Source organism: Mastigoproctus giganteus, chromosome 5 (genome assembly GCF_048544385.1).
Source record: "Mastigoproctus giganteus isolate SK-2022 chromosome 5, ASM4854438v1, whole genome shotgun sequence".
NCBI lineage: Eukaryota > Metazoa > Arthropoda > Arachnida > Uropygi > Thelyphonidae > Mastigoproctus > Mastigoproctus giganteus.
In genome coordinates, this window is record NC_143579.1 from 64619709 (window position 1) to 64635871 (window position 16163).

At 40.1% G+C, this 16163-nt stretch overlaps 1 protein-coding gene across 7 annotated transcripts in view; it reads right to left on the bottom strand.

Annotated features, from left to right (window-relative positions):
- Positions 1-16163, bottom strand: part of LOC150085455 (uncharacterized) — a 1845429-nt gene that overhangs the window by 612718 nt on the left and 1216548 nt on the right. For all 7 annotated transcript variants that reach the window (XM_090374043.1, XM_090374041.1, XM_090374042.1 and 4 more), the window contains one exon: positions 7065-7291. In XM_090374043.1, coding sequence (XP_090230169.1) covers positions 7065-7291 — 227 coding nt within the window. The remainder of the gene's footprint in view (positions 1-7064; positions 7292-16163) is intronic.

The following is a 16163-nucleotide window of genomic DNA, read 5'->3' on the forward strand; positions in this document are numbered from 1 at the left end:
GGCAAGTAGGAGAGGAAGCTGTACATTCTCGTTGGGAATGCTCCTTAGAGCCACAAATAGGACACACAGCATCGCTTCTGCATGCAGTCTGTGCATGGCCGTACTTCTGGCACTTAAAACAGCGAATGGGATTCGGGATGTAAGGTCGAATCTTGCAGTTTAAATAACCTGTTTTACAGAAGATGGAAGATTCGGAGTACTGAACGTCAAAATAATGGACCTAGTTGGTAGTAAGTTGCCATCTTTTTTGGTCATTATTCTCCGTGCATGTGTCACCTTTTGTTCGCTAAGCTCTTGTACTATTTCTTTTTCAGAAGCAGTTAATAGGTCCCATTCACTGATAACGCCTTTAGACGTGTTCAGGGTGTTATGGGGCGTAACTGACACTGGAATATTGTTGAATGTTGTTAAATTTAACAATTTTTCTGAATGAGATGTTTTTGAAGTTTCAATTAAAAGGTCTCCTGATTGGAGACGCTTCAACCATTTTAGGGGATCCAACAACCGATTCTAAACATTTCTGTATCAGAAAAGGCGATAGCTTGCCGACAGGCTGTGTGGACAATGAGTGCATTATAAGAAATGCTGGCATATCTGAAATCTGTTTTTCCATCCGAAGTCTCTTCAGACGATTGGACTCATGTTCTGAGACAGAGTTAACAACTTTGCCGCCAGTGGGCTCCAGAGATGGATATTCATTACAATCCATCGTTGCTCCTTTTAGCCCTGGAAGAGGGAATTCCTTCTCCCAGATTACCGGCCCCGCCACGTGGAGGCAGGAGCGGTACCAACCAGTGACCAAGCGATCAGCAGAAGAGGAGAGCAGTACGCTGCTAGCAATAGCAGTGACGTTGCAAACGGAGTTAGCAGTAACGTTGCTAGTGGTGAAGCAGTGACGTTGCTCAGCGAGGGAAGAAGTAACGTTGCGAGCGGTCAGCTGTAACGGTGCGAGCGGTGGAGGGATTATCTAAGCACTAGTACTCGCCCTCGCCCTAGGAAAATCGCTAGAAAATCTCACTACAGAGATCGTTGGCACTCGGGGCCTAAGAGGGCTTATTCAGTAATTCAATTGTAATGGGAAAATGATCACTATGCAGTGGATCATTGTTTGCCGTCCACTTTAGAGTAGGATACAAAGTTGCTAAACAGATAGACAAGTCTATTGCAGTGTATGTTCCGGAAGGAAGGTGAACATAAGTAGGTGACCCATCATTTAGAAGGAGAAGGTTGTTATCATCTAAACATTTTTCAATTAGTTTTCCTCTTTGGTCGATATTGTTGTTACCCCATAGTGTGTGATGACCATTTAAGTCTCCCAGAATGAGGAAAGGTGTGGGGAGTTGAGCTATGAGGTTGTTTAAATCATTTTGTTGGATGGAAAAGCTTGGTGGAATATATAAGGAGCAGATTGTAATATGGATGTCAGCAGCTACACGGACCGCTATTGCCTCGAGGGCAGAGTTCAGTAAGACCTGTTTGACAGGAACATATGGGTTTGTTATAACAGCTACACCACCATGTGCAGTACTTTGATCGGTTCTATCTTTTCTAAAGATATTGTAATAAGACAGTTTTGGTGTGTCTTGAGGTTTGAAATACGTCTCTTGGAGGCAGAGACATATTGGTGTGTATTTAGAGGTAAGGTCGTACAGGTCATTAATATTGGCACGGAAACCACAACAATTCCATTGAATTATTGTGTTCATTGTTTATCTCTAGTTAGACTTTCCGAGCGTTTTCTTGGTGCTGAGGTTCTCTGTTTTTCACTCTTGTTTTTATCTTTCTTTCGAAAGGAGGGCCTTTCTGTTTCCATGTCTTCTACAAAAATGTGTAGGACCGGGTCATCTGTGGGTATTTCCTTAGTATCCATTTCATGTTGGTGACCAGAAGTTACGATTTGTTTTTCTTTGCATCCTTCATCCGGGGAGTGGAGATTTTCAATTGGTATAGAAACTGGCGTATTGACTGCCTGAGTTTGAGTTGCATTGTACAGTGTTTTTACGTAGTTCGAGAAAGACTCTTTTGGGGGTACTGTTAGTTCAGTTTGCGATGCGGTTGATTGGAATTTTTTGGTGATTTGAGCATACGTAGATCTATTTGCAAGGGTTGGTGGCGAGATATTTCGCTTTGCTTCTTGATAGGACACATTATGATTGGTTTTATAAATCTGAATAAGTTTCTCAGTTTTCCAGCGATCGCATGCTCTAGCGTAAGCGGGATGATCTTTTTTGCAGTTTGGGCATATCGGTTGGGGTGCAGTACAGGCTTTGCAGTTGTGTTCAACTGACCCGCACTTTGCACAAGCAGGAGTTCCCAGGCAAGCTGTCTGGGAATGTCCGTACTTCTGACATCGGAAACACGGTAGCGGGTTTGGAATATAAGGTCTGACATTACAGACCAGATATCCAGCCTTAATGGATGCCGGGCGATGTGGTGTATTAAAGGTCAGAATGAGATTGCATGTAGGAGTCAGAACTCCTTCTTTTCTGGTGGAAATTCTCTTGACCTGTATAACGCCTTCTTCTTTAAGTTCATCAAGCATCTCCTCTTCGGACACATCTATTAAATCCCAGTCAGAGATCACTCCTTTAGAGGCGTTCAGTGATCTATGGGGTGTCACAGTAACTGGTATTCCAGCAAAGAGATTAATATTCAAGAGCTGCTCTGAGTGTTTATTATTAGAGGTCTCGATCAGAATATCTCCTGACCTAAGTCTTTTTACAGACTTAGGAGCTCCAGCTCTGCTTTCTAATTCCTTTTGTACTCTGAATGGCGAGATTTTGCCAATTGCATTTTCACCAGTTGAGTGCATGATCAGGAAAGGAGAAGAATAGCTGTCAGAGTCAGTTTTATGCCATTTTGAAGTTCTTGCAATAGAACTATCTTTCTTTTTTGATGTCTGGGGTGCATCTCGCAGCCCAGATAAGTCCGAGTTTGATTTACTCATGACGTGCTCTTTTTGGCCCCGGGAGATTATCTTTTTCTCCCAGGTTACCAGCCCCGCCACGTGGAGGCAAGAGCGGTGCCACCCAGTGACCCAAGCGAAGAGAAGGTTAGTATTAACGAAAAATAAAAAAGGGGGTTAAAGAAAGGTACTTTCCTTTCTGGGTTATATAATTTGAAAGATCTATTTAATTATAATGCTCAAGAGTTAACGGACTTGCGAAACTCAGGAGAAACGTATTTACAGTAAAGTGTATCAGATAATCACTATGAAAAGGTGCTGTGGTCACTAATATCGCTTGGCACTCGGGGCCGTCCGACATGGTTGTTGTTGTTATTTGGTTTTTAGGAGCATTAGCAACTAAGGCCATATTGCTCCGAGAATATGCGGTGGTCATTTCATGACCTTTCCGCATCGTCCGTATTTGGTGGTGACGGGCTCGAACCACGCTCTAATCAAGAACCGTGTGCTATGCACTGCTGCTCCTTCCCACCTGGCTACGGAGGCGCCTCCGACATGGTGATTATAAAACCATGTTAGAGGTGATCATATAACTGTATCCATTTTAGGAAGCTTAAAAATTCTGGAAGATTTGCATCAAGGCCTATGATACGACAAAGTGTTAAAGGTTCTTGAAGATTTCGTATAATATGAATGAGGCTTTTCGGGCATCAACCTACAGCAAACAATCAACAAGAATGTGTTTCATTGTGAGAAAATAGTTGCAATGCATACACTTCGGAGGATCATCTCCTGTGAGCAGATAGAGATGGGTGAGGTGACTGTGACTGATTCGTGCTGTAGATAGGAGAACTTCTTCCTTTCTGTTTACACGGAAACTGGAAGCCCATAACTGTGGTTCAGATTTTATTTGAAGGAGCTTGTTTTGCAGTTGAGCTTGCCTTAACAAAAGGTCCACTGTTCCTTACATACATGTCTTATATAGGATCTCTAGTGAATATATGGAACATATCAATCTGACGATGCTATGTTGGATGATTGTTTTGTTGCATAATCTGCTTTTTCATTCCCTGATATCCCAGTGTGGTCTGGGATCCAGCAAAGTGCATTCTGTGAGTCTGTATATATTACACTGTTTTTGGACGGACAGAGGGAGAATATGTTCTAAGGCAAGCTTGATGGCACATAATGGGCAGGGAAACAGAGATGTTACAGGGAAAGACAGTTGCAGCTCAGCTGAAATCAAATATGATTAAATCAATGCATATTTTCAATCCTTTGCAACCAGTAGGCAGTTATAGATATATCAATCACAAAAGAAACTGTTATGGTCTCTTGGTAATTAGCATTAACCTGCTCGGTGCAAAGCTTTGTTACTGTCTGATAACAAATGTCTTCCAGGTGTGTATCTTCTTCTTTTATTTACTGCATAATAATATATATATTTTTACTAGAGATAATCACAAGAGAGAGGATTTAAAATATATACAAAAATAGTACTGTATGTTACTTAAATATAAATTTAAAAAAATAAGAAATACAACTACAGTAAAAGTCCGAAAATCCAGATGCGAGAAATCCAGACCATCCGAGAATCTGGACTTTTCAAAAACTCAAAAACTTTTTAAATTTAGCGAACTTTTGTGTGTGCGGGCACATACGTGAGTGCCACAGATACCCAGCGACAAGCCCATAATAATGCCTCCTAAAATAAACTTCATGGTGTGAAGAGAAAGAACACTTTGAAATTGAGTGACAAATTTGAAATAATTAAGAAACTAGAAAATGGTGTGAGCAATACTGTTTTAATGGAAACATACATCGGAAAGTCCACAATTTACAATCTAAAAAAGGCAAAGAATAAAATTCTATAATTCACAGCCTCATCTGACCCTTACAATAAAATTGCTGAGAGGAAAAGTTTACATCGGCCAAAATTAGAGAATCTCGATAAAGTGTTCTGCAAATGGTTTTGCTAAAATGATCGGAAGGTATGGCAATTTCTGGGCCGATGCTTATTGCCAAAGCAAGGTCTTTTAAGGAGCAAATGAACATTGAATCAGAGTGCACATTTAGTGATGGATGGCTTAGGAATTTCAAGACTTGTCATGGTATTAGACAGTTAGATATTGCTGGAGAAAGACAGTTGGCTGATACACAAGCAGCAACAGAATATAGTGCAACATTTGAAAAAATTGTATCTGACTACAACCTTACAGCCGATCAAATTTATAATGCTAATGAAATAGCGGTTTACTGGAAGTGTTTGCTCACAAAAACTCTGGCTGGAAACCAAGAGCAAAACGCAACAGGGTTAAAGCTTAATAAGGAAAGCGTAACCGTTCTTATGTGTGTGCTAATGCTTCAGGTCAGCATAAAATTAATCTTTTGGTGATTGGTAAATTTCAGTGCCCACAGGCCTTTAAAGGAATTGTGCACTTACCTGTGACCTATAAAGCCCGAAAGAATGCTTGGCTGGACAAAGATATATTTCGGGATTGGTTTGTTGATGATTTTGTTCCATCAGAACTTGAGAAAATTAGGGAAGCCTGGAAATACAAAGTGCCTGCTACTTCTCAACAACTGTAGGATCCACTCGCATGAATCAAAATTAGTGTCTGATTGTGGAAATATTTTTGCATGTTATTTGCCACCAAACGTAACACCATTAATTCAACCCAAGGATCAAGAAGTCATTAGGAACTTTAAATGTAACTATAAAAATGATTTTATGACGAAAATGATGCATAAGAATGTCGACCCTTCAGAATTTCAATGCAATTTTACATTCAAAGATGCAATATTTCACTCGTGACTGCATGGAATGACAGAAGAGTGGATAAGCATTGGAGATGATGTTGAAGTTGCAGCAACTTTCAGTGATCAAGAAATTATTCAAAGCATTATAACTCCTGATAAGATAGAAGAGAATTATTCAGAAGAATCTGGTGAAGAAAATGACAAAGTTGAAGAAGAAAAGATATCTTAGGCTACTGCAGAAAAGTCCACTGAAACGGCTATTAAATTTATGGAACAGAACCATAGCTTCAGTCTTCAGGATGTCATGCATGCACACATGGTGCATAATAATTTTATCACAAAGAAATTATGAAGTCGTAAACAAGATGATATACGAAAGTATTTAAAGAAATCAATAGAAGCATCAAGCAGTGCAGCAGATAGAGTAGAAGCTGCAAGCGTTCCATCCACAAGCAATGCAACAGATGCAAACAAATCTCGGAAAAGAACGAATAAATATTTGTCTGTTTTTCGAACTTTCTATTTTATATGAAAATGTTTCGTTAATAAACTAAAATAAATAATTAATTTATATAAAATATGTATCATCTGCTTTCATTTATATACTGTATTTTTCTTTTACATTGTTCATTTTTAAACACAATTTAAAGCATTACATGCTTTTTTTTTTTTTTTTTTTTTTTTTAAGGTGAAAATTTTTGTTTACATCTTTGTCAGATGTAGACTTTATTTTTCTTTAAAACTGCTCATTTCAATAAATGAAGCATGCTTTATTTGCTAATGAATAAACTGTCAAAAATTTACCTGGTCATCTCATCTTTATTACATCTTAAATTTGAATTTTAAAAGTACTGCCTGAGATTCCGGAAAGTCCGAAAATCCAGATCGACCCAATCCCCAAGCAATCCAGATTTTCGGACTTTTCCTGTAGTTATAGAAGTCTGATGTATAAAACAGCAGTCTATTCAAAATGTCCTGAAAACTGAAAGTTATTAAACTTTACTTCTGCTTCTTTAAATGTGTGATGTGTTATTACTATCACTGGAATGAAATCTTTAAGCTAAATATAATTCTAATGAATGTTCAGTGGCTTACTCATTTTATGAATCTCCATTCCCCAGAGTTTAAATTTTAAGCAAGATTGCACATGTCAATTTTTCTGAGGTAAATTTTAGAGAGTACCATTTCTTATGATCAAAACAAGTATAAGTTTTTATTAGAGCAGGTATTGCCATCCCTTGGTCAAAAAATATACTATCATCAAGATCAGTATAATAGGGTATGAGACTGAGCAGTCACACTGTTACCCCAAGCACAGTTGTGTATGGAAATCAATGAGTTAGAGCACATCATAATTTTAGTAATGGTAAGTTTTAACATTAAGCTATTTCTAAAATACCTGGATAGTAGATTCCTGTACATTCAGTCCTGCAGATTCCACTGTTTTAAGACACTTTTCAGATTGATTAAGCCATTCAACTAGTCTTTCATGTGATGTGTGGAAACTCTGAGCAAGTGGTAAAACTTCTTCAGCATGTTTTAATCTTTCATTTACACGATTAGACAGCTCAATAAACTTCACGTGCAAGGAATCTAATTTATCTTTCATCTGAAAGGCATCCTCTCCTAAGAAAATTTAGGAAAACATCATCTACTTTAGTAAGCTAGTGAGGTAATGCAAATGAATACTGTGCAACATATTATAAAAAATAATAATTCTGCTGTGAAAGGCATTTATGGGTATTATACAATTTGGATTTACCAGAAACACTAGAAATTAAACACTTGAACACCATGCTGTTATTTGGTATCAATGCTGCTGCTGTTGTAGTAGAGTTCTAGGAGCATCAATGACTAAGACATATTGCTCCTTGTATATTGTCTGTAAATTGCATGTGTTCGGAGATTTATTTTCTGTTTGCTGGACAAAGAGAACAGGTTTCCAGGAGGAAAAAACCATGCTACCCTCACCTGAGACCAACTAACTCAGCCATGTTGTGAAATAAAAATCCCTCCCATCATCATTTATAACCATTTAAAATAAAATGGAGAATCTTCCATTAACCTGGAGTTTGCCAGTAAAGGTTGGTTTGAGCAATTTAAAAATCGCTTCTCGTTACATAACATAAAAATTCAAGGAGAAGTGCATCAGTTGATAATGAAGCTGTCAAGAAGTATGCAGAGGAATTTCAAAAAAATCATTGAAGGAAATGGATACACACCATATTAAAGTGTGATGGAGGCATGGAAACATTTTTCAATTGTGGATTCTATCAGAATCATAGCTTTATCGCTCTAAGAACGAAAACCTTCAACATTAAATGAATGGTGGAAAAATGTTGGGTGGTTGGTTTGGATATTTTACTGGTGCATTGGCTTCTATGGCTCTAATGCGCCAAACTTATGATTTATTCACTGATGTCTTTTGTTATAATTTTTATATCAAATTAGAGTAAATTATGTGTTTCAGAAACTGGAACACATAATCATTGTGTTCCAGTAATCATAGGATATATCAGATTTATCCGACAATATTGTTTGTAAAGAAAATGTGTCCGTTCCTTTTAAGAATTTAAAGGTGATCAGATGTTCTCATGTAAAGTTCGGGCAGTTAAGCAGAATACGTTCGACTGTTTGCACTGTGTGACAGTCAGAGCATTGAGGTGGAGATTCAGCACAGAGCAGTTAGGTGTGGGTAACTTTGGTCTGTCCTAATCTTAATCTGCTCACTTTAACTTCTTCTTGTCTGTTGGTTCTTGTATTGGTTTTCTATTGTTTAACAAGTTTTATCAGTAATAATTTGTTACTAGCCTGTTCCTACCATTTTTGTTGCCACTGTTTTTCGCCTTTATTTCAATATGGTATTGTTGATCGTACTTTCAAATTGTTTTGCTGCTTGGTCTGTCTGTTCATTGCCATCTAATCCTATATATGTCTGGGAACCCAGCAGAAACTTATGTTTTGCATTTGCTTTGCTAGTATATAAACTTTTTTTTTTATATAAACTCTAAAAGGAAGGGGATTAATCAGATTGGTCCACTTGATATCGCCCCAGGGGCTCACATCTGGTGAGTATGGGCTTGGCACACCCAGGATCCTGAGCTGGATATCATCATTCTCTCTCTCTCTCTCTCTCTCTCTCTCCCTCAGGGATTTTTTTTTTTTTGGCTGGTGCAGCATAAGCCTCAGGCTTCCTTGCACCGTATGGCTAGTCCCCTCCCACCAAGACAGCAAGAAAAGAAGATAGAAAGATGGGCAATGAAGACACTCCATGGCAGACATCAATGACCTCCATCAAGATCACATCGATAACACTGCTCCCAATGCATGGCTCACAAGCGGAATGCTCTTCCCTGAGACTGAAGGATTCATGCGGGTATCCAAGACCAGGTAATCAACACCAGAAACTATAGAAAATACATCGCAATTTGTTACTAGCCTGTTCCTACCATTTTTGTTGCCACTGTTTTTCGCCTTTATTTCAATATAGTATTGTTGATTTTTTTTCTTGTTGATTGTTGACTTTATTTCAATATGGTAAGCATGCTCAATGCTGATGGGATTCTTCCTCTAGCTCAGAAAAATCACCTGAGAGGGCATAAATTCAAATTGAGGAAAGACAGATGTAGGATAGACGTGCGGAAATTTGCCTTTAGCCAGCGGGTGGTTGGTTGGTGGAACAGACTGCCATCCCTTGTGGTGGAGGTTGATAGCCTAAATAAGTTTAAGGCTCAGCTGGACAGGTATTTTGAACGAACAGAGGGGTGAAGTGGAAGTGGGTTTTTTTTTTTTTTGGCTGATGCTGCATAAGCTTGCTTTCTTGCATCAAATGCCTTTACTAATGCTAATGCAATGGCAGATGTCAGAATGGTCACCTGATCTGACAATGTCATGTGTCATTCGACCTGGAATGTCGGATGACACATGTCGACAATGCTACCTGGCCTCAGAAACAATCCAACACATCACCATGGGATGCAAGGTGATCACCCAGACTGAGTACATTCATAGACACGACCAGGTAGCCAGGATAATACAACAGAAGCTAGTGAGGAAATACCAGTTGACCAAAAAAAGTGTACCATACTACAAGTACAAATCCCAGGCAGTACTAGAGACCCCAACGCACAAGCTCCACTGGGACCGTGCCATAATAACGGATAAGACCATCCCGCATAACAGAGCAAACATAACCTTCGTGGACAAGATGGAAAAGGCTATCTACCTGATTGACATAGCGGTGCCCAACACTAGCAATGTCCAGAAAACCCATGAGGGAAAAAAATTAGGAAGTACACGAACCTGATGCATGAGGTCAAGGAAATGTGACATGGGCAAAAAGTAACAACCATCCCGATCATCATGTCGACCACCGGTATGGTGCCAAACACACTACATAGCAGTCTAGCAGCAATAGGTTTCCCAGAGAACACCTACAAGGAACTCCAGAAAGTCGCAATCCCAAACACCTGTAGGATAGTCAGAAAGTTCCTCGGCCAACGATAACACCAGGTATTGGTACTGTTATTTCTGGCACAAGAGTTACTAGGGCCATATTGCGCTTATCAATGGTATGGTGATTATAGAATCATGTTAGAGGCGATATCATATAGCTGTATCCCTTTTAGGAAGCAGAAAAATTCTGGAAGATTTGCATCATTGCCTATAATATCACGAAGTGTTAAAGGTTCTTGAAGATTTTGTAGGATACTGAATGAGGCTTTTCGGGCATCAGTGTATAGCATACAATCAGCGAGAATGTGTTTGATTGTGAGAAGAGAGTTGCAGTGCGTACAGTTCAGAGGATCATCCCCTGTGAGTAGATAAAGATGGGTGAGGTGACTGTGACCGATTCTCACTCTGGATAGGAATACTTCCTTTCTTTTTACGAGGAAACTGGAAGTCCATAACTGTGGATCAGATTTTATTTGAAGGAGCTTGTTCTGCAGTTGAGCTTGCCTAATGTTCCTTGCATACATGTCTTATATAGGATCTGTAGTCAATATATGGAACGTAGTAATCTGTCGATGCTATGTTGGATGTTTGTTTTGCTGCATAATCCACTTTTTCATTCCCTGATATTCCAGTGTGGCCTGGGATCCAACAAAAGATGACTCCTTGCTGGGGTTCATGGATATGCATCAGCTGAGTTTGTATTGTTGTTATTACAGGATGTGTTGGCGAGGAAGAATTTTGCAAGGCTAAAAGTGCACTCTGTGAGTCTGTATATATAAGACATTTTGGGATGAACAGATGGAGAATATTTTCTAAAGCAAGGGTAATGGCACATAATTATGCTGTATAACTGCTGCATTCAGTGGGCAGGGAAACAGAGATGGTGTTATAGGGAAAGACGGCTGCAGCCCCGACTCCACTTTCAGAATTTGATCCATCAGTGTATACTTTTGTAAAACGTGGATAATTTTGTGTGGAGTTTCTGTATATTGATATTTTCAAGCAAATGTTATCCCCACTTTAGGAAATAGCTGTCACAGGATGCTTTAACAGAAACATGGAGGATCTGTACTGTTTTAATCTTGGATGGTTGGTTGGTTGGTTGGGTTTTATTGGCGCATTAGCAACTAAGGCTATAATGTACCAAAACCTCGTCATAAAAAAATAAAACTTTCAGTGGCCTAATGAATTAGGTCACTAAGTCAAGGTATAAAAACAAGTATAAACTGTAAAAGACAAATATCAATAAACAAGTAACAATTTTTTAAATATCAATAAAAAGGTTTACTGAATTCAAAAAGCTAAAGAAAGCAGACACATGGTCATTGTTGGATAAAATCTAACTGAGTGTATACGGCTCATTCAGATGATTAAAAGCGGTAGAACGGATATTGCTAAAATCTGGACAGTCAATTAAAATGTGTCTGATTGATAAAATTGTGCCACAGGACTCACACATAGGAGGATCATGAGCCCTCAGCAAATAAGAATGAGTCAAATGACTATGTCCGATGCAAATCCGGGCAAGAACAACTTCTTGCTTACGATTCCTGCGCAGACTAGACTGCCATGGTTCAATTACAGGGTTTATACGATATAATTTATTCGTATTCTGTCTATTCCACGAATCCTGCCATTGTATCTTTTGGTGTATTATTTGCTGTAGTCTGTATAGGGGACTGACAGGCAGCGATTATTACTGGGAAATGCTGATTTGGCTGCGGTGTCAGCCAAATCATCTCCCCTAATCCCAAATCATCTCCCCTTCTGCTGGATTCCCAGCCAATGTGGCTGGGAATCCAGCAGAAGTGGATATCATATACACGTTCAGGGAGAAAATGAATATTCTCCCGAATGCAAGACACAACTGGATGAGAATTATATCTCACAGTTATTAAAGCCTGTAATACGCTGAGAGAGTCGGAATATAAAATGAACAGTTGGTATTGGCATTTACTAATGTGATCCAAGGATAACTCTATAGTGTGCAGCTCTGCAGTAAATATGCTGCATTCAGGAGAATCTGCTGCGATATGGTGGAGTCTGGAAAGACAGCAGCAGATCCTACATATGATTCCTACTTTGAGCCATCTGTGTAAACTGGCGTGAAGTTAGAATGTTCAGCTCGGTGTGCTGAATAAAGCTGCAGGTAGACAAACGATGGAGAGTCTGACTTTCCCCAATTTTTAAAGGACAAGTAACATGCTGGAACATGAGCTGCCAGGGTGGAAGGGGTTGCTTTGGTGTTTGGGCAACCTTGTCTACCTTGATATTAAGTTCTTTGAGTAGCTCTTGGACACGAATACCAAAAGGACGATTGGCAGTCTTACGGGTGTTGTACAAATTTTCCCATCGTGGCTCAAAAACGAATGGCCATGTAGGATGGTCTAGCAGGGATTTCAGTTTTAAACCGTACTTTAGAGACAACTGCTTATGTCGAAGCGATAACGGTGGTTCGTTTGCTTCGACGTATAAGCTCTCGACAGGAGATGTTCGATATGCTCCAATAGTGATGCAGAGAGCCTGATGATGGACAGGATCCAGCCATTGAAGTACACTGTCTCTGGCTGAATTGTATACCAGCGACCCGTAATCTAATTTGGATTGCACAAGCGCACGGTAAATGCGTAGCAGGGTGCAATGGTCCGCACCCCAAGATGTAGAGGGCAGAGAGCGCAGAATATTCAGGCCTCTTGTGCACTTTGTGCGGAGTTGATGAATGTGATCCAGAAAGGTCAGCTTTGTATCAAATACGAGTCCCAAGAATTTTGTGTCCGCTGCTACTGGAATAGCATTTTGTCCAAGCCTTAATTCAGGTTCAGGATGAAGATTACGTTTACGACAAATGTGTATGAAAAAGGTCTTCTGTGGCGAGAACCCTGAATCCATTAGATAGAGCCCAGGAATTTAGGCGATCAATGGCTTTTTACAGTTGTCTTTCTTTAACCCTCATGTTGCATGACTGACAAAATATGCTAAAGTCATCAACGTAGAGGGCACTCTTTACAGTTGGAGGAAGTTGTTCGGTGATGGAATTTACTTTGATGGCGAAAAGCATGACATTTAATACTGATCCTTGTGGTACTCCCTCCTCTTGACAGAGGGACGAGAGAATGAGGATCCCACACGAACTTGGAAAGATCGATTGGCTAAAAAGTTTTTAATAAAAATGGGGAGATGCCCTCTAAGACCAAGGCTATGCAAATCTTTTAAGATGCCAAATCTCCAATTTGTGTCATACGCTTTCTCCATGTCAAAGAATACAGACACCAAATGTTCACGTTTTAGGAAAGCATCTCGGATAGATGTTTCTAATCTAATAAGATGGTCCAGAGTGGTGCGGTTCAGTCGGAAGCCGCACTGGATGTTAGAGAGGTCATTCGATTCTAAATGCCACATTAATCAAAAGTTAACCATTTCTCTAGGATTTTGCACAGACAGCTAGTCAGAGCAATAGGACGATAATTAGTAGTGACTTTTGGATCCTTTCCTAGCTGTTTGTTGTTTGTTTGTTTGGGGATTTTTTTGGCGCATGGGCGTCTATGGCCATAATGCGCCATACATAGGTTAGTATTTATGCTATTTCTTTATGGATCGAGAGTCAGGAAACTGATCCTTTCCTAGCTCAGCAAAGGCAAGAACGATTGCTTTGCACCAGGAATCCGGAAACTGCCCTTCAATAAAGATTCTGTTATATAGAAGGAGCAGGTGATCCATAGCTTTTAGGGAAAGATGCTTAATCATTTCATAATGGATGCCATCTGGTCCAACAGCACTTGCCTTTGAAAGAGTGAGGGCTCTTTTCAGTTCCTGTATAGTGAATGCCACATTGTAGGAATAAAGGCTCTTAGACTTAAAATTAAGTGCCTGTTTTTCGATTTTATGTTTGAGGACCATGAACTCTGGGAAATACGAAGATGTCGCAGAGATGTTAGAAAATGTTTCCCCAAGAGAACTGGCTATTACAGTTGGATCTGCAATAGTGCATCTATTATAATCTAGGATTGAAGAATTGTGGGACGTATATTTTCCCTTCATTTTCCGGATTTTGTCCCAGACCAACTTAGTACTAGTGGACTGAGTAACTGATGGAGAAAAACGGATCCACGATTCCTTTTGACTCTGACGGCGGATGTAGTGTACTTTGGCTCGTGCAGGTTTAAAGGCTATAAGGTTGGCAGTGGTGGGATATCGTCGGAATATTGCCCAGGCTTTGTTTTGTGCCTTTTTTGCTGCTGTGCATTGTGAACTCCACCATGGTTTGGGAAATGGTGGTTTTTTTTTTTTTTTTTTTGATTTGGTAGTTGTTGGCGCATCGGCTTCTGTGGCCATATTGCACCTCCCAAGGTTTTTGCAGTACTTTGATCCAAGCCCGAGGCGGGAATCGAACCCGCGACCTTTGGGTTGCCGGGCAGGTACTTTACCCACTCGGCTAGCCCGGTCGGCGGGAAATGGTGGAAACCGGGCAGATGTTTTTTGGACGGCATTTGCAGCTGCTTGGACAATAATTTCTATGATGTACGTTACTGCATATCACCCCAAGATTTGTTTTGAGCCTTTTTGGCTGCTGTGCATTCTGGATTCAACCATGGTTTTGGAAACGGAGGAAACCGGGTGGACGTTTTTGGAATTGTAGTTGCAGCTGCATGAACAATATTTTCTGTTATGTACATGACTGCATCATTGATAGGCTCTTGACTGAGATGTCAAAATTTGCCAGGTGTTGAAAGGCACTTCAGTCAGCCTGATCAAACTTCCACCATGGTAACCTAAAAGGCTGTTGTTGTAGTTGTTGTTTTTTTGGTGCAAGGGCTACATAGGCCATATCGTACCTCTCAATGGTATGAATCATACATATGCGTCATATTTACTATGACCTCAATCAAAAATGATTATATAATTTTATCTGCTTGATAAAGTAGAAAAAAACCTAAAAGACAGACATGGTCTCCCAGTGTGTAAGCAGGTTATCACAGGGAAGTGATCACTTCCATAGGGGTTCTCCACTTCCCAAGTGAGTGAAGCTAGAAGAGAAGGGGGCAGATAGATAGATCAATGGCAGAAAATGTACAGGTAGGCATGTGAAAGAAAGTGTTTGTTCCAATATTTAGAAGGGAGAGGCATTGTCATTTAGCATACGCTCTATGACTCGTCCCCTTCCATTGATGCTAGCACTACTCCACAGGATATTATGTCCATTGAAATCCCCGAGAAGTAAGAAAGGGGAAGGCAACTGCATTACAAGATCATCAAGGTATTCCTGGGAGATGTCAGTACCAGGTGGCAAATAAACAGAGCACACGGTTAATAAAAATCCCACTGTAAGGCAAATTGCAACAGCCTCTATGCTGGTTGTAATTAGCAAGATCTGAATTGGGATCTGGTTGCCCACAAGGATAGCGACTCCTCCATGAGGAGGACTGTCTGCCTGCCTTTCTATCATTACGAAAAATTGAAATGTTATGCATGGTGGGATCATCATTTGCCTTTACATAAGTTTCCTGAAAGCAAAAGCAAACTGGCTCGTGCTTTTGCATGAGGGCCATGATGTCATCAATATTCCATGATGTCATCAATATTTCTGTCCGGTGTCCATTTCTCCTTCCGCAAGACTGATTCGTCCGGTACCTCCTTGTCCTCTACATCCATTGTTTCTGTTATTATTGGTTGCTCTTCTTTACCACTTGGTTTTGGTAGAGCACTAGGAGGTACGGATATAGGAGTGGCAGCTGACTGTGTTTTTTTGGTGGGCTTTTGTGAACTCAATAAATAGCGTGCAATCGGAGTGAATGACTCTCTTGGCGGTACAGTCATCTCGGTTTGTGTACCGATAATGCACTTCGCAGGAACCTTCTGGGCATATGAAGGCTTCCCGCTAATTATTGGTTGTATGCATTTTCTAGCCTCTGGGTAGGAAATATTTAGCTCTGTTTTTAGTTTCTGAATTTCCTTTTCATCTTTCCACCGCTGGCATGCTCGAGAATATGCAGGGTGTTCTCCTTGGCAGTTAGTACAACTTGGCTTAGAAGCTAAACTTTCCTTG